The sequence below is a fragment of the Oncorhynchus keta genome, chromosome 7 (genome assembly GCF_023373465.1).
Source record: "Oncorhynchus keta strain PuntledgeMale-10-30-2019 chromosome 7, Oket_V2, whole genome shotgun sequence".
Taxonomy (NCBI): Eukaryota; Metazoa; Chordata; class Actinopteri; order Salmoniformes; family Salmonidae; genus Oncorhynchus; species Oncorhynchus keta.
In genome coordinates, this window is record NC_068427.1 from 54,041,724 (window position 1) to 54,061,999 (window position 20,276).

The 20,276-nt window shown below is 38.4% G+C and overlaps 1 protein-coding gene across 1 annotated transcript in view; it reads right to left on the reverse strand.

Annotated features, from left to right (window-relative positions):
- Positions 1–2,159: 2,159 nt before the first annotated feature.
- The window catches only part of tmem237a (transmembrane protein 237a), a 37,350-nt gene continuing 19,233 nt past the window's right edge, over positions 2,160–20,276 (reverse strand). Inside the window, 8 exon segments of the mRNA XM_052523269.1 lie at positions 2,160–2,382; positions 2,556–2,677; positions 4,131–4,218; positions 4,349–4,422; positions 5,507–5,698; positions 7,549–7,675; positions 8,148–8,302; positions 8,495–8,591. Of these exon segments, the coding sequence (XP_052379229.1) occupies positions 2,312–2,382; positions 2,556–2,677; positions 4,131–4,218; positions 4,349–4,422; positions 5,507–5,698; positions 7,549–7,675; positions 8,148–8,302; positions 8,495–8,591 (926 nt within the window). The 3' untranslated portion in view covers positions 2,160–2,311.

A 20,276-nucleotide genomic window follows, 5' to 3' on the forward strand; every position in this document is an offset into this window, starting at 1 on the left:
TGTTTAGGCAGACGCCCAGGGCATACAAAAAAACAAAAATAACTAATGGTGACATTTTGCGAGACGGTTTTCGATCGCCATCGTTACCAATGATAGGATGTCACCTGTGGGACAGTGGGTCAATAAACCTTGTTGAAGTGGGTAATATTCATATGTAAACATAGTATTTTTTATGCCCCATATCATACTGTGTATGATTGGTATTTAGTTTGTGTGTTTTTTGTTTGAAGTGCAATAGTGAAATAATTAGGACTTCTATATAAGTGTGTTATTCTATTTGTGTATTTGTGTGTATGTTGGGGTGGCAGGTAGCACGGTTAGAGCATTGGGCGGCAGGTAGCCAGTGGTTAACATCTGGGTGGCAGGTAGCCTGACGGTTAAGCATTTGATTTGATTTGGTTAGAGTGTTGGGCGGCAGGTAGCCTAGCGGTTAGAGCGTTGGGCGGCAGGTAGCCTAGCGGTTAGAGCGTTGGGCGGCAGGAAGCCTAGCGGTTAGAGCGTCCCTTTAGAAGGCCTGGAAACACCTGCTGGTTCTCGTTCCCCATTATCCCTTTAGAAGGCCTGGTTATACACCTGCTGGTTCTCGTTGCCCATTATCCCATTAGGAGGCCTGGAAACACCTGCTGGAGCTCGTTCCCCATTATCCCTTTAGAAGGCCTGGAAACACCTGCTGGAGCTCGTTCCCCATTATCCCTTTAGAAGGCCTGGTTATACACCTGCTGGAGCTCGTTGCCCATTATCCCTTTAGAAGGCCTGGTTATACACCTGCTGGAGCTCGTTCCCCATTATCCCTTTAGAAGGCCTGGAAACACCTGCTGGTGCTCGTTGCCCATTATCCCTTTAGAAGGCCTGGTTATACACCTGCTGGAGCTCGTTGCCCATTATCCCTTTAGAAGGCCTGGAAACACCTGCTGGAGCTCGTTCCCCATTATCCCATTAGAAGGCCTGGAAACACCTGCTGGAGCTCGTTGCCCATTATCCCATTAGAAGGCCTGGAAACACCTGCTGGAGCTCGTTGCCCATTATCCCATTAGAAGGCCTGGAAACACCTGCTGGAGCTCGTTCCCCATTATCCCTTTAGAAGGCCTGGAAACACCTGCTGGAGCTCGTTGCCCATTATCCCTTTAGAAGGCCTGGAAACACCTGCTGGAGCTCGTTGCCCATTATCCCTTTAGAAGGCCTGGAAACACCTGCTGGAGCTCGTTGCCCATTATCCCATTAGAAGGCCTGGAAACACCTGCTGGAGCTCGTTCCCCATTATCCCTTTAGAAGGCCTGGAAACACCTGCTGGAGCTCGTTCCCCATTATCCCATTAGAAGGCCTGGAAACACCTGCTGGAGCTCGTTGCCCATTATCCCTTTAGAAGGCCTGGAAACACCTGCTGGAGATCGTTGCCCATTATCCCTTTAGAAGGCCTGGTTATACACCTGCTGGTTCTCGTTCCCCATTATCCCTTTAGAAGGCCTGGAAACACCTTTTTGATATAGTCGACAGACTGGATCACATCCTGGAGAGTGGCGTGGAGCTCAGGCACCTTGTCCTTCGCTGCCTCCCTGTGTAGGAAGCAGTTGTTCCACGTCACACTCGGTTCTCTCTCCAGGATCTGCTTTACTACCCCGGAGTGCTTTCCAGTCATGGCAGCTTCCCCATCAGTGGTCACACCACCCATCCCTGACCAGTCCCACAAACCATTATCCCAGTCACATTAACAACCCATTATCCCAGTCACATTATCCAACCCATTATCCCAGTCACATTATCCAACCCATCCCACTAGAGGTCTGTTCCATCAACCTTATACTGCGTGAACCTCCACTACACTACTTTGATACTCATCCTGGGGGTTTAGAAGTGAGTAAATACAATTGGCCACTGAAAAATAAGTGGGTATATGGAGTACACCTGGTTTACTCTCCACTACACCACGTGGTTCTTATGTTTCATGTGGCTTCTCCACTACACTACTTTGATACTGAACCTGGGATCATCATGTACTTCACTGCGGTATCAGACGATCCCACTAGAGGTCTGTTCCATCAACCGAACACAGCGTGAACCTCCACTACACTACTTTGATACTGAACATGGGATCATCATGTACTTCACTGCGGTATCAGACGATCCCACTAGAGGTCAGCAGTAAACAGAAACAGTTATTTTGATCCCCTTTTATTTCATGTTTAAATGACATTGTGGAAATGGAAATCTCTCTCATTTTATGGTACACATAATACAAAACAAAAAAAACACACTTTTTTTTCAATTATTTTTTTCCCAAACTGCTTTGGAACCAAATAGAACGTAACGAGTTTCAAGCTGAAAGATCTGGGTTATCGTCATGTCTTGGGTAGAGGTCTTCAACTGCCATCGCCATTAAAAACTCTGTCGACACAAGACACGGGAATAATTGTCACTCGGGAATAGTTTAAAGTTGATAGTTATGAACCAGACCGTTAGACATTTGTAATTAGTGCTAGTTATTGTGATAATTAACTAGTTATTTTGGTTAATGATAATTCACATGATAACTTGAGTTGAGTTCATAAAGCTCTCACCTTCGGTGTAGTCCATGTCTGGTCGCGTTGAGACGAAGGCCCAGGCCAGACCCACTAACAGGGCTATCACCAGGTTGACCACTATCCAGGGCTGGAGGATTTGGTGCTCTGAACCAGGGGGCCTGGAGGGAGGGAGGGAGGGAGGGAGGGAGAGAGGAGGGGGTTAGAGGAAGAGGAGGGAGAGAGGAGGGGGTTAGAGGAAGAGGAGAGAGAGAGGAAGGGGTTAGAGGAAGAGGAGAGAGAGACAGAAGTAATATCTACTTCTCATCCTTTGACAATATTAACATATGTTTCCCAATGCCAATCAAAGCCTCTTGAAATGAATTTAATTGAATTGAGAGGGAGGGAGGGGCGCTGGGGGACAGTGGCTGTAGTCTGTGGCTCAGTTGGTAGAGCATGGCGCTTGTAACGCCAGGGTAGTGGGTTCGATTCCCGGGACCACCCATACGTAGAATGTATGCACACATGACTGTAAGTCGCTTTGGATAAAAGCGTCAGCTAAATGGCATATATTATTATTATTACAACACAAAGCTCAGACTCTAGACATGTTTCCTGAAGGTAATTAAGATTGTCCTAGCTACAGATGGAAGATGACGTAACAGGTGACCCACGATGAGTGCTTGTGTCCACACGTCCTGTTGTATGTCTCCAAGCTCCTGTACTCAGCTGTTCTGCTATAAATAATGTCTCTGTTGTACCTTGTGCTCTTTGTTATATATATATATATATATATATATATATATATATACAGTGTTTATTACGCTTGTTGTTGCTGTTTTGTTTTTATTTCCAAAGGGAAGGGAAGTCAGAAGCTTCAGTATTAGTAACCCAATAGCAGACTACAGTTATGTGTCTGGGGTAACAGTCTTCAGTATTAGTAACCCAATAGCAGACTACAGTTATGTGTCTGGGGTAACAGTCTTCAGTATTAGTAACCCAATAGCAGACTATAGTTATGTGTCTGGTGTAACAGTATTAGTAACCCAATAGCAGACTACAGTTATGTGTCTGGGGTAACAGTCTTCAGTATTAGTAACCCAATAGCAGACTACAGTTATGTGTACAGTTATGTGTCTGGAGTAACAGTCTTCAGTATTAGTAACCCAATAGCAGACTATAGTTATGTGTCTGGTGTAACAGTATTAGTAACCCAATAGCAGACTACAGTTATGTGTCTGGGGTAACAGTCTTCAGTATTAGTAACCCAATAGCAGACTACAGTTATGTGTCTGGAGTAACAGTCTTCAGTATTAGTAACCCAATAGCAGACTATAGTTATGTGTCTGGTGTAACAGTATTAGTAACCCAATAGCAGACTACAGTTATGTGTCTGGGGTAACAGTCTTCAGTATTAGTAACCCAATAGCAGACTATAGTTATGTGTCTGGGGTAACAGTCTTCAGTATTAGTAACCCAATAGCAGACTATAGTTATGTGTCTGGAGTAACAGTCTTCAGTATTAGTAACCCAATAGTAGACTACAGTAAGGGATAGGTTGCTATGGGCCCTGGTCACTATATAGGGAATAGGTTGCCATTGTAGACCTCCACCACAGAGCTGTGTAGTGCTCACCACAGGGTCTCGTTGGCAGTGGGGTAGAGGTTAATACGATCGCTGGTCATCTGCTGACTGAGGGACAGGATGAGCGCTGTAAAGTACACTGGAAACCCCAGAGAAGGAAGGAGAAAACATCATATCTCACAGAATATGTTTTGTCTTTGTCTACTAGGCGGTTAACTAACAGAAGAGGCTACAGATGTTGTAATGAACTAGGAAGGAGAGGAACCTACAGAAGGAGGCCAGAGCAGCCGGGTCCAGAGTGAGGAATCCCCTTAGAGCCATGGAGGCCTTCGCCAGGTTCACCCTGCAACACAGAGCACAGAGATCAGACAGAGGAGAAACTAGACTACAGGAACCGTATAGAAACTAGACTACAGGAACCGTGTAGAAACTAGACTACAGGAACCGTATAGAAACTAGACTACAGGAACCGTGTAGAAACTAGACTACAGGAACCTTACCTGCAGAACCCAGACACTGTGCTGATAGCCAACAGTAGGTAGAGGAGAGACTGGGCAGGGTAGGACCTTACCTGTCGGAGGCAGACACTGTGCTGATAGCCAACAGTAGGTAGAGGAGAGACTGGGCAGGGTAGGACCTTACCTGTCGAACCCAGACACTGTGCTGATAGCCAACAGTAGGTAGAGGAGAGACTGGGCAGGGTAGGACCTTACCTGTCGGAGGCAGACTCTGTGCTGATAGCCAACAGTAGGTAGAGGAGAGACTGGGCAGGGTAGGACCTTACCTGTAGAACCCAGACACTGTGCTGATAGCCAACAGTAGGTAGAGGAGAGACTGGGCAGGGTAGGACCTTACCTGTCGAACCCAGACACTGTGCTGATAGCCAACAGTAGGTAGAGGAGAGACTGGGCAGGGTAGGACCTTACCTGTCGGAGGCAGACTCTGTGCTGATAGCCAACAGTAGGTAGAGGAGAGACTGGGCAGGGTAGGACCTTACCTGTAGAACCCAGACACTGTGCTGATAGCCAACAGTAGGTAGAGGAGAGACTGGGCAGGGTAGGACCTTACCTGTCGGAGGCAGACTCTGTGCTGATAGCCAACAGTAGGTAGAGGAGAGACTGGGCAGGGTAGGACCTTACCTGTAGAACCCAGACACTGTGCTGATAGCCAACAGTAGGTAGAGGAGAGACTGGGCAGGGTAGGACCTTACCTGTCGAACCCAGACACTGTGCTGATAGCCAACAGTAGGTAGAGGAGAGACTGGGCAGGGTAGGACCTTACCTGTAGAACCCAGACACTGTGCTGATAGCCAACAGTAGGTAGAGGAGAGACTGGGCAGGGTAGGACCTTACCTGTAGAACCCAGACACTGTGCTGATAGCCAACAGTAGGTAGAGGAGAGACTGGGCAGGGTAGGACCTTCCTTACCTGTCGAAGGCAGACACTGTGCTGATAGCCAACAGTAGGTAGAGGAGAGACTGGGCAGGGTAGGCCAAGGAGTGGTACTGCTGTAGCAGGTTAGGTAGGGTGGTGAACTGCTCCCCAGCCAAAACATACACCACCACAGTGTTCCACACTGCATAGCCAGCCAGGAAGCCATGGGAAAAAAGACCTATCACTCTGGAGAGAGAGACACACACACAGAGAGACAGAGAATTAGATAAAGTGTCAGTTATCACATCCAAGATCTCTGCAAGGCATGTAGCTCACCTGAAGACACTGTGTAGCTCACCTGAAGCCACTGTGTAACTCACCTGAACCCACTGTGTAACTCACCTGAAGCCACTGTGTAACTCACCTGAAGCCACTGTGTAGCTCACCTGAAGCCACTGTGTAACTCACCTGAAGCCACTGTGTAACTCACCTGAACCCACTGTGTAACTCACCTGAAGCCACTGTGTAACTCACCTGAAGCCACTGTGTAGCTCACCTGAAGCCACTGTGTTACTCACCTGAAGCCACTGTGTAGCTAACCTGAAGCCACTGTGTAACTCACCTGAAGCCACTGTGTAGCTCACCTGAACCCACTGTGTAGCTCACCTGAAGCCACTGTGTAACTCACCTGAAGCCACTGTGTAACTCACCTGAAGCCACTGTGTAACTCACCTGAACCCACTGTGTAACTCACCTGAAGCCACTGTGTAACTCACCTGAACCCACTGTGTAACTCACCTGAACCCACTGTGTAGCTCACCTGAAGCCACTGGGTAACTCACCTGAACCCACTGTGTAACTCACCTGAAGCCACTGTGTAACTCACCTGAAGCCACTGTGTAGCTCACCTGAAGCCACTGTGTAGCTCACCTGAAGCCACTGTGTAGCTCACCTGAACCCACTGTGTAGCTCACCTGAACCCACTGTGTAGCTCACCTGAACCCACTGTGTAGCTCACCTGAAGCCACTGTGTAACTCACTTGAGCCCACTGTGTAACTCACCTGAACCCACTGTGTAACTCACCTGAACCCACTGTGTAACTCACCTGAACCTACTGTGTAACTCACCTGAACCCACTGTGTAACTCACCTGAAGCCACTGTGTAACTCACCTGAAGCCACTGTGTAGCTCACCTGAAGCCACTGTGTAGCTCACCTGAACCCACTGTGTAACTCACCTGAAGCCACTGTGTAACTCACCTGAAGCCACTGTGTAACTCACCTGAACCCACTGTGTAGCTCACCTGAAGCTACTGTGTAACTCACCTGAAGCCACTGTGTAACTCACCTGAAGCCACTGTGTAACTCACCTGAAGCCACTGTGTAACTCACCTGAACCCACTGTGTAGCTCACATGAAGCCACTGTGTAACTCACCTGAACCCACTGTGTAGCTCACCTGAAGCCACTGTGTAACTCACCTGAACCCACTGTGTAGCTCACCTGAAGCCACTGTGTAACTCACCTGAAGCCACTGTGTAACTCACCAGAAGCCACTGTGTAACTCACCTGAACCCACTGTGTAGCTCACCTGAAGCCACTGTGTAACTCACCTGAACCCACTGTGTAACTCACCTGAAGCCACTGTGTAACTCACCTGAAGCCACTGTATAACTCACCTGAAGCCACTGTGTAGCTCACCTGAACCCACTGTGTAACTCACCTGAAGCCACTGTGTAACTCACCTGAAGCCACTGTGTAACTCACCTGAACCCACTGTGTAACTCACCTGAAGCCACTGTGTAGCTCACCTGAACCCACTGTGTAACTCACCTGAAGCCACTGTGTAACTCACCTGAAGCCACTGTGTAACTCACCTGAAGCCACTGTGTAACTCACCTGAACCCACTGTGTAACTCACCTGAACCCACTGTGTAACTCACCTGAACCCACTGTGTAGCTCACCTGAAGCCACTGTGTAACTCACTTGAAGCCACTGTGTAGCTCACCTGAAGCCACTGTGTAACTCACCTGAACCCACTGTGTAGCTCACCTGAAGCCACTGTGTAACTCACCTGAACCCACTGTGTAACTCACCTGAACCCACTGTGTACTCTCATGGCTACGTCCCTGGTCGTCCAGAGGGGTCTGGTCTCCATGTAATCCTCCATGTGGTCAGGTAGATGTGCGTTGTGTTTGGGCGGGTCAGTCGCCTGGAAACGCTCTGAAAGAACATCGAGACAACAACTAACTGGTTAAACTCCTGACCAGGGTCTGAGTTCGAAAGGAGAGAGCCAGTTACCCCGGACACAGATTTATTCTAGGCCAGGACTACGAAGCATACTCGCCATTGAAATAGTTTATTAGTCCTAGACTAGTGGTCTGCCAGCTAGTCGCAGGCAGACAGATAGCTAGTCGCAGGCAGACAGACGGCTAGTTGCAGGCAGACAGGCAGACTCGTATAGACTAGTGATTTACATAAGAAGTTAAATACTTTGTGAGAGTTTGCAGCGCCGTTCTACCGTTGTTTAGAGATGTAAGTCTCTGCCGACAGCTCAAGATTTGGTTGCACGTTCCGATTTTATGTTAATATATAATATATATATATAATATAATAATAATATAATATAATAATATAATATAATATAATAATATAATATAATAATATATTAATATAAGAGAGACCGAACACTCACTGTTTCTCTCCACAAACACTTTGCCGACAGGCTGGCTGTGGCCCAGAGGAGAAGAAAACAGGGAATGCTGGGGGATAGCATGGTGCAAACCACTGACGATGTCACCTTCCTCCACACCCAGGTCATTGGCGTAATGCATGTCAATCTTGGACTTCCTGTTGTGGGGGGGGGTTGGGGGTGCAGACAGTAACGTGTCAAGATGGAGATTATGAAGACGTTCCAGGCCGCTTACCGCTCAGATATATCATCAACAGGTCATTAAGGCACATCGATGGGGGTTTTCTGAAACACATATTCAATGTAGGCGACCTGGAACGTCCCCGTTGATTCAACAGTCCAGAACTCACTTCTTCCTCTTGGTTTTTGTCCTGGTGACGGCTTGTTCCTCCCCGTCCGTGTGCTGGTCCATCCCATCCCCATTCACCAGCTCCGGCTCCTCCATGTCTGAGATAGATAAGATAGATTAGATAAGATTAGAAAAGATAAGATAAGATAAGATAAGATAAGATAAGATAAGATAAGATAAGATAAGATAAGATAAGATAAGATAAGATAAGATAAGATAAGAAGATAAGATAAGATAAGATAAGATAAGATAAGATAAGATAAGATAAGATAAGATAGGTAGATAGATAGATAGATAGATAGATAGATAGATAGATAGATAGATAGATAGATAGATAGATAGATAGATAGATAGATAGATAGATAGATAGATAGATAGATAGATTGATTGATAAGTAGATAGATAAGTAGATAGATTGATTGATTGATAGATTAGACATAATTTACCAAACCATTTGAGAATAGATAATTACGCATGGAGATGAGAGGTTTAAAGGCTTTCTATACATCTAATTATTGAGTAGTACAGTTCGTGGTAGACTCTTCGTGTTAAATCAGGACCAACTGACAAACAAGCAACTATGTCCAGCTGCGACAACAGTCTACACACCAGGCAGAGCATCTCTTTGGGCTGTAGTCTGATAGATAAAAGGCTTAGACATACAGGACCAGCTACCTAGACACAGATTCAACATGCAGTCTACACACCAGGCAGAGCATCTCTTTGGGCTGTCGTCTGATAGATAAAAGGCTTAGACATACAGGACCAGCTACCTAGACACAGATTAAACATGCAGTCTACACACCAGGCAGAGCATCTCTTTGGGCTGTCGTCTGATAGATAAAAGGCTTAGACATACAGGACCAGCTACCTAGACACAGATTAAACATGCAGTCCGTGGGTCTTAAGCACTTACAAATTCAGAACTTATTTTACGAATAAACATATATATATATATATATATTTTTTTTTGTAGGACGTAACATATATGAAATTGATGACGTAGTGCACAATTATGAGGGACCCATTTAGACTTTGTAAGCACTACTTTCAAAACTACTGGCCTAAAAGGATACAAAAGCATGACTTTAAGCCTTGTCCTTTCTCAATGGAGATCTCTTTAGTCCAGGCAACATCTGGAAACCCAGGCCACAAAGCAGCAGGGTTACCGTTAGGAAGATGTGACGCCAGACAACGTGACCGGGAAGATAGTTTTATTTTATTTTATTTTACCAGACGTTTGAGAAATTTACCAGATCCATATGCATTGGGGTGTAAAACCCAATAGGGTGTCCTGACACAGCGTTCAGAATGACAGAAATCACATGAACATTATGGTGATGCATCTATCAGAACATTATGGTGATGTATCTATCAGAACATTATGGTGATGTATCTATCAGAACATTATGGTGATGTATCTATCAGAACATTATGGTGATGTATCTTAACATTATGGTGATGTATCTTAACATTATGGTGATGCATCTATCAGAACATTATGGTGATGTATCTATCAGAACATTATGGTGATGTATCTATCAGAACATTATGGTGATGTATCTATCAGAACATTATGGTGATGTATCTTAACAGAACATTATGGTGATGTATCTATCAGAACATTATGGTGATGTATCTATCAGAACATTATGGTGATGTATATATCAGAACATTATGGTGATGTATATATCAGAACATTATGGTGATGTATATATCAGAACATTATGGTGATGTATCTATCAGAACATTATGGTGATGTATCTATCAGAACATTATGGTGATGTATCTATCAGAACATTATGGTGATGTATATATCAGAACATTATGGTGATGTATATATCAGAACATTATGGTGATGTATATATCAGAACATTATGGTGATGTATATATCAGAACATTATGGTGATGTATCTATCAGAACATTATGGTGATGTATCTATCAGAACATTATGGTGATGTATCTATCAGAACATTATGGTGATGTATATATCAGAACATTATGGTGATGTATATATCAGAACATTATGGTGATGTATATATCAGAACATTATGGTGATGTATATATCAGAACATTATGGTGATGTATCTATCAGAACATTATGGTGATGTATCTATCAGAACATTATGGTGATGTATCTATCAGAACATTATGGTGATGTATCTAACAGAACATTATGGTGATGTATCTATCAGAACATTATGGTGATGTATCTATCTTAACATTATAGTGATGTATCTTAACATTATGGTGATGTATCTTAACATTATGGTGATGTATCTTAACATTATGGTGATGCATCTATCAGAACATTATGGTGATGTATCTATCAGAACATTATGGTGATGTATCTATCAGAACATTATGGTGATGTATCTATCAGAACATTATGGTGATGTATCTATCTTAACATTATAGTGATGTATCTTAACATTATGGTGATGTATCTTAACATTATGGTGATGTATCTTAACATTATGGTGATGCATCTATCAGAACATTATGGTGATGTATCTATCAGAACATTATGGTGATGTATCTATCAGAACATTATGGTGATGTATCTATCAGAACATTATGGTGATGTATCTATCAGAACATTATGGTGATGTATCTATCAGAACATTATGGTGATGTATCTATCAGAACATTATGGTGATGTATCTTAACATTATGGTGATGTATCTATCAGAACATTATGGTGATGTATCTATCAGAACATTATGGTGATGTATCTATCAGAACATTATGGTGATGTATCTATCAGAACATTATGGTGATGTATCTATCAGAACATTATGGTGATGTATCTTAACATTATGGTGATGTATCTAACAGAACATTATGGTGATGTATCTATCAGAACATTATGGTGATGTATCTATCAGAACATTATGGTGATGTATCTATCAGAACATTATGGTGATGTATCTTAACATTATGGTGATGTATCTAACAGAACATTATGGTGATGTATCTTAACATTATGGTGATGTATCTATCAGAACATTATGGTGATGTATCTATCAGAACATTATGGTGATGTATCTTAACATTATGGTGATGTATCTAACAGAACATTATGGTGATGTATCTTAACATTATGGTGATGTATCTATCAGAACATTATGGTGATGTATCTATCAGAACATTATGGTGATGTATCTATCAGAACATTATGGTGATGTATCTATCAGAACATTATGGTGATGTATCTTAACATTATGGTGATGTATCTATCAGAACATTATGGTGATGTATCTATCAGAACATTATGGTGATGTATCTATCAGAACATTATGGTGATGTATCTATCAGAACATTATGGTGATGTATCTATCAGAACATTATGGTGATGTATCTATCAGAACATTATGGTGATGTATCTAACAGAACATTATGGTGATGTATCTATCAGAACATTATGGTGATGTATCTATCAGAACATTATGGTGATGTATCTATCAGAACATTATGGTGATGTATCTTAACATTATGGTGATGTATCTATCAGAACATTATGGTGATGTATCTATCAGAACATTATGGTGATGTATCTTAACATTATGGTGATGTATCTATCAGAACATTATGGTGATGTATCTTAACATTATGGTGATGTATCTATCAGAACATTATGGTGATGTATCTATCAGAACATTATGGTGATGTATCTATCAGAACATTATGGTGATGTATCTATCAGAACATTATGGTGATGTATCTTAACATTATGGTGATGTATCTAACAGAACATTATGGTGATGTATCTATCAGTACATTATGGTGATGTATCTTAACATTATGGTGATGTATCTAACAGTACATTATGGTGATGTATCTTAACATTATGGTGATGTATCTATCAGAACATTATAGTGATGTATCTTAACATTATGGTGATGTATCTTAACAGAACATTATGGTGATGTATCTAACAGAACATTATGGTGATGTATCTATCAGAACATTATGGTGATGTATCTATCAGAACATTATGGTGATGTATCTTAACATTATGGTGATGTATCTAACAGAACATTATGGTGATGTATCTTAACATTATGGTGATGTATCTAACAGAACATTATGGTGATGTATCTTAACATTATGGTGATGTATCTATCAGAACATTATGGTGATGTATCTATCAGAACATTATGGTGATGTATCTATCAGAACATTATGGTGATGTATCTATCAGAACATTATGGTGATGTATCTTAACATTATGGTGATGTATCTAACAGAACATTATGGTGATGTATCTTAACATTATGGTGATGTATCTAACAGAACATTATGGTGATGTATCTTAACATTATGGTGATGTATCTATCAGAACATTATGGTGATGTATCTATCAGAACATTATGGTGATGTATCTATCAGAACATTATGGTGATGTATCTATCAGAACATTATGGTGATGTATCTATCAGAACATTATGGTGATGTATCTATCAGAACATTATGGTGATGTATCTATCAGAACATTATGGTGATGTATCTATCTTAACATTATAGTGATGTATCTTAACATTATGGTGATGTATCTATCAGAACATTATGGTGATGTATCTATCTTAACATTATAGTGATGTATCTTAACATTATGGTGATGTATCTATCAGAACATTATGGTGATGTATCTATCTTAACATTATGGTGATGTATCTATCTTAACATTATGGTGATGTATCTTAACATTATGGTGATGTATCTATCAGAACATTATGGTGATGTATCTATCAGAACATTATGGTGATGTATCTATCAGAACATTATGGTGATGTATCTTAACATTATGGTGATGTATCTTAACATTATGGTGATGTATCTATCAGAACATTATGGTGATGTATCTATCAGAACATTATGGTGATGTATCTATCAGAACATTATGGTGATGTATCTATCAGAACATTATGGTGATGTATCTTAACATTATGGTGATGCATCTATCAGAACATTATGGTGATGTATCTATCAGAACATTATGGTGATGTATCTATCAGAACATTATGGTGATGTATCTAACAGAACATTATGGTGATGTATCTAACAGAACATTATGGTGATGTATCTATCAGAACATTATGGTGATGTATCTATCAGAACATTATGGTGATGTATCTATCAGAACATTATGGTGATGTATCTATCAGAACATTATGGTGATGTATCTATCAGAACATTATGGTGATGTATCTATCAGAACATTATGGTGATGTATCTTAACATTATGGTGATGTATCTATCAGAACATTATGGTGATGTATCTTAACATTATGGTGATGTATCTAACAGAACATTATGGTGATGTATCTATCAGAACATTATGGTGATGTATCTATCAGAACATTATGGTGATGTATCTATCAGAACATTATGGTGATGTATCTTAACATTATGGTGATGTATCTAACAGAACATTATGGTGATGTATCTATCAGAACATTATGGTGATGTATCTATCAGAACATTATGGTGATGTATCTATCAGAACATTATGGTGATGTATCTTAACATTATGGTGATGTATCTAACAGAACATTATGGTGATGTATCTTAACATTATGGTGATGTATCTAACAGAACATTATGGTGATGTATCTTAACATTATGGTGATGTATCTATCAGAACATTATGGTGATGTATCTATCAGAACATTATGGTGATGTATCTATCAGAACATTATGGTGATGTATCTTAACATTATGGTGATGCATCTATCAGAACATTATGGTGATGTATCTATCAGAACATTATGGTGATGTATCTATCAGAACATTATGGTGATGTATCTAACAGAACATTATGGTGATGTATCTAACAGAACATTATGGTGATGTATCTATCAGAACATTATGGTGATGTATCTATCAGAACATTATGGTGATGTATCTATCAGAACATTATGGTGATGTATCTATCAGAACATTATGGTGATGTATCTATCAGAACATTATGGTGATGTATCTTAACATTATGGTGATGTATCTATCAGAACATTATGGTGATGTATCTATCAGAACATTATGGTGATGTATCTTAACATTATGGTGATGTATCTATCAGAACATTATGGTGATGTATCTATCAGAACATTATGGTGATGTATCTATCAGAACATTATGGTGATGTATCTATCAGAACATTATGGTGATGTATCTTAACATTATGGTGATGTATCTATCAGAACATTATGGTGATGTATCTATCAGAACATTATGGTGATGTATCTATCAGAACATTATGGTGATGTATCTATCAGAACATTATGGTGATGTATCTTAACATTATGGTGATGTATCTAACAGAACATTATGGTGATGTATCTTAACATTATGGTGATGTATCTAACAGAACATTATGGTGATGTATCTTAACATTATGGTGATGTATCTATCAGAACATTATGGTGATGTATCTATCAGAACATTATGGTGATGTATCTATCAGAACATTATGGTGATGTATCTATCAGAACATTATGGTGATGTATCTTAACATTATGGTGATGTATCTAACAGAACATTATGGTGATGTATCTTAACATTATGGTGATGTATCTAACAGAACATTATGGTGATGTATCTATCAGAACATTATGGTGATGTATCTATCAGAACATTATGGTGATGTATCTATCAGAACATTATGGTGATGTATCTATCAGAACATTATGGTGATGTATCTATCAGAACATTATGGTGATGTATCTGAACATTATGGTGATGTATCTATCAGAACATTATGGTGATGTATCTATCAGAACATTATGGTGATGTATCTATCAGAACATTATGGTGATGTATCTATCAGAACATTATGGTGATGTATCTATCAGAACATTATGGTGATGTATCTATCAGAACATTATGGTGATGTATCTATCAGAACATTATGGTGATGTATCTTAACATTATGGTGATGTATCTATCAGAACATTATGGTGATGTATCTTAACATTATGGTGATGTATCTATCAGAACATTATGGTGATGTATCTTAACATTATGGTGATGTATCTATCAGAACATTATGGTGATGTATCTATCAGAACATTATGGTGATGTATCTATCAGAACATTATGGTGATGTATCTATCAGAACATTATGGTGATGTATCTATCAGAACATTATGGTGATGTATCTATCAGAACATTATGGTGATGTATCTATCAGAACATTATGGTGATGTATCTATCAGAACATTATGGTGATGTATCTTAACATTATGGTGATGTATCTATCAGAACATTATGGTGATGTATCTTAACATTATGGTGATGTATCTATCAGAACATTATGGTGATGTATCTTAACATTATGGTGATGTATCTATCAGAACATTATGGTGATGTATCTATCAGAACATTATGGTGATGTATCTTAACATTATGGTGATGTATCTATCAGAACATTATGGTGATGTATCTATCAGAACATTATGGTGATGTATCTATCAGAACATTATGGTGATGTATCTTAACATTATGGTGATGTATCTATCAGAACATTATGGTGATGTATCTAACATTATGGTGATGCATCTATCAGAACATTTGATGTATCTATCAGAACATTATGGTGATGTATCTTAACATTATGGTGATGTATCTAACAGAACATTATGGTGATGTATCTATCAGAACATTATGGTGATGTATCTAACAGAACATTATGGTGATGTATCTATCAGAACATTATGGTGATGTATCTAACAGAACATTATGGTGATGTATCTATCAGAACATTATGGTGATGTATCTAACAGAACATTATGGTGATGTATCTAACAGAACATTATGGTGATGTATCTATCAGAACATTATGGTGATGTATCTTAACATTATGGTGATGTATCTTAACATTATGGTGATGTATCTATCAGAACATTATGGTGATGTATCTTAACATTATGGTGATGTATCTATCAGAACATTATGGTGATGTATCTAACAGAACATTATGGTGATGTATCTATCAGAACATTATGGTGATGTATCTAACAGAACATTATGGTGATGTATCTATCAGAACATTATGGTGATGTATCTAACAGAACATTATGGTGATGTATCTAACAGAACATTATGGTGATGTATCTATCAGAACATTATGGTGATGTATCTAACAGAACATTATGGTGATGTATCTAACAGAACATTATGGTGATGTATCTATCAGAACATTATGGTGATGTATCTTAACATTATGGTGATGTATCTTAACATTATGGTGATGTATCTTAACATTATGGTGATGTATCTATCAGAACATTATGGTGATGTATCTTAACATTATGGTGATGTATCTATCAGAACATTATGGTGATGTATCTATCAGAACATTATGGTGATGTATCTATCAGAACATTATGGTGATGTATCTAACAGAACATTATGGTGATGTATCTATCAGAACATTATGGTGATGTATCTAACAGAACATTATGGTGATGTATCTATCAGTACATTATGGTGATGTATCTTAACATTATGGTGATGTATATATCTTAACATTATGGTGATGCATCTATCAGAACATTATGGTGATGTATCTAACAGAACATTATGGTGATGTATCTATCAGAACATTATGGTGATGTATCTTAACATTATGGTGATGTATCTATCAGAACATTATGGTGATGTATCTATCATAACATTATGGTGATGTATCTGAACATTATGGTGATGTATCTATCAGAACATTATGGTGATGTATCTATCAGAACATTATGGTGATGTATAACATTATGGTGATGTATCTTAACATTATGGTGATGTATCTATCAGAACATTATGGTGATGTATCTATCAGAACATTATGGTGATGTATCTTAACATTATGGTGATGTATCTATAAGAACATTATGGTGATGTATCTATCAGAACATTATGGTGATGTATCTATCAGAACATTATGGTGATGTATCTATCAGAACATTATGGTGATGTATCTATCAGAACATTATGGTGATGTATCTATCAGAACATTATGGTGATGTATCTTAACATTATGGTGATGTATCTATCAGAACATTATGGTGATGTATCTATCAGAACATTATGGTGATGTATCTTAACATTATGGTGATGTATCTTAACATTATGGTGATGTATCTTAACATTATGGTGATGTATCTAACAGAACATTATGGTGATGTATCTATCAGAACATTATGGTGATGTATCTATCAGAACATTATGGTGATGTATCTTAACATTATGGTGATGTATCTATCAGAACATTATGGTGATGTATCTATCAGAACATTATGGTGATGTATCTTAACATTATGGTGATGTATCTGAACATTATGGTGATGTATATATCAGAACATTATGGTGATGTATCTTAACATTATGGTGATGTATATATCAGAACATTATGGTGATGTATCTATCAGAACATTATGGTGATGTATCTTAACATTATGGTGATGTATCTTAACATTATGGTGATGTATCTATCAGAACATTATGGTGATGTATCTATCAGAACATTATGGTGATGTATCTATCAGAACATTATGGTGATGTATCTATCAGAACATTATGGTGATGTATCTTAACATTATGGTGATGTATCTTAACATTATGGTGATGTATCTTAACATTATGGTGATGCATCTATCAGAACATTATGGTGATGTATCTATCAGTACATTATGGTGATGTATCTTAACATTATGGTGATGTATCTATCAGAACATTATGGTGATGTATCTTAACATTATGGTGATGTATCTATCAGAACATTATGGTGATGTATCTATCAGAACATTATGGTTCTGTATCTTAACATTATGGTGATGTATCTTAACATTATGGTGATGTATCTTAACATTATGGTGATGTATCTATCAGAACATTATGGTGATGTATCTTAACATTATGGTGATGTATCTTAACATTATGGTGATGTATCTTAACATTATGGTGATGTATCTTAACATTATGGTGATGTATCTTAACATTATGGTGATGTATCTAACAGAACATTATGGTGATGTATCTAACATAACATTATGGTGATGTATCTAACAGAACATTATGGTGATGTATCTTAACATTATGGTGATGTATCTATCAGAACATTATGGTGATGTATCTATCAGTACATTATGGTGATGTATCTTAACATTATGGTGATGTATCTAACAGAACATTATGGTGATGTATCTAACAGTACATTATGGTGATGTATCTTAACATTATGGTGATGTATCTATCAGAACATTATGGTGATGTATCTTAACATTATGGTGATGTATCTTAACATTATGGTGATGTATCTTAACATTATGGTGATGTATCTTAACATTATGGTGATGTATCTTAACATTATGGTGATGTATCTAACAGAACATTATGGTGATGTATCTTAACATTATGGTGATGTATCTATCAGAACATTATGGTGATGTATCTAACAGAACATTATGGTGATGTATCTTAACATTATGGTGATGTATCTATCAGAACATTATGGTGATGTATCTATCAGAACATTATGGTGATGTATCTAACAGAACATTATGGTGATGTATCTATCTTAACATTATGGTGATGTATCTATCAGAACATTATGGTGATGTATCTATCAGAACATTATGGTGATGTATCTATCAGAACATTATGGTGATGTATCTTAACATTATGGTGATGTATCTATCAGAACATTATGGTGATGTATCTTAACATTATGATGTATCTATCAGAACATTATGGTGATGTATCTAACAGAACATTATGGTGATGTATCTAACAGAACATTATGGTGATGTATCTTCAGAACATTATGGTGATGTATCTATCAGAACATTATGGTGATGTATCTTAACATTATGGTGATGTATCTATCAGAACATTATGGTGATGTATCTTAACATTATGGTGATGTATCTTAACATTATGGTGATGTATCTAACAGAACATTATGGTGATGTATCTTAACATTATGGTGATGTATCTATCAGAACATTATGGTGATGTATCTAACAGAACATTATGGTGATGTATCTAACAGAACATTATGGTGATGTATCTTAACATTATGGTGATGTATCTATCAGAACATTATGGTGATGTATCTAACAGAACATTATGGTGATGTATCTTAACATTATGGTGATGTATCTAACAGAACATTATGGTGATGTATCTAACAGAACATTATGGTGATGTATCTATCAGAACATTATGGTGATGTATCTATCAGAACATTATGGTGATGTATCTTAACATTATGGTGATGTATCTATCAGAACATTATGGTGATGTATCTTAACATTATGGTGATGTATCTATCAGAACATTATGGTGATGTATCTTAACATTATGGTGATGTATCTATCAGAACATTATGGTGATGTATCTATCAGAACATTATGGTGATGTATCTATCAGAACATTATGGTGATGTATCTTAACATTATGGTGATGTATCTATCAGAACATTATGGTGATGTATCTATCAGAACATTATGGTGATGTATCTATCAGAACATTATGGTGATGTATCTATCAGAACATTATGGTGATGTATCTATCAGAACATTATGGTGATGTATCTTAACATTATGGTGATGTATCTATCAGAACATTATGGTGATGTATCTATCAGAACATTATGGTGATGTATCTTAACATTATGGTGATGTATCTATCAGAACATTATGGTGATGTATCTATCAGAACATTATGGTGATGTATCTTAACATTATGGTGATGTATCTATCAGAACATTATGGTGATGTATCTATCA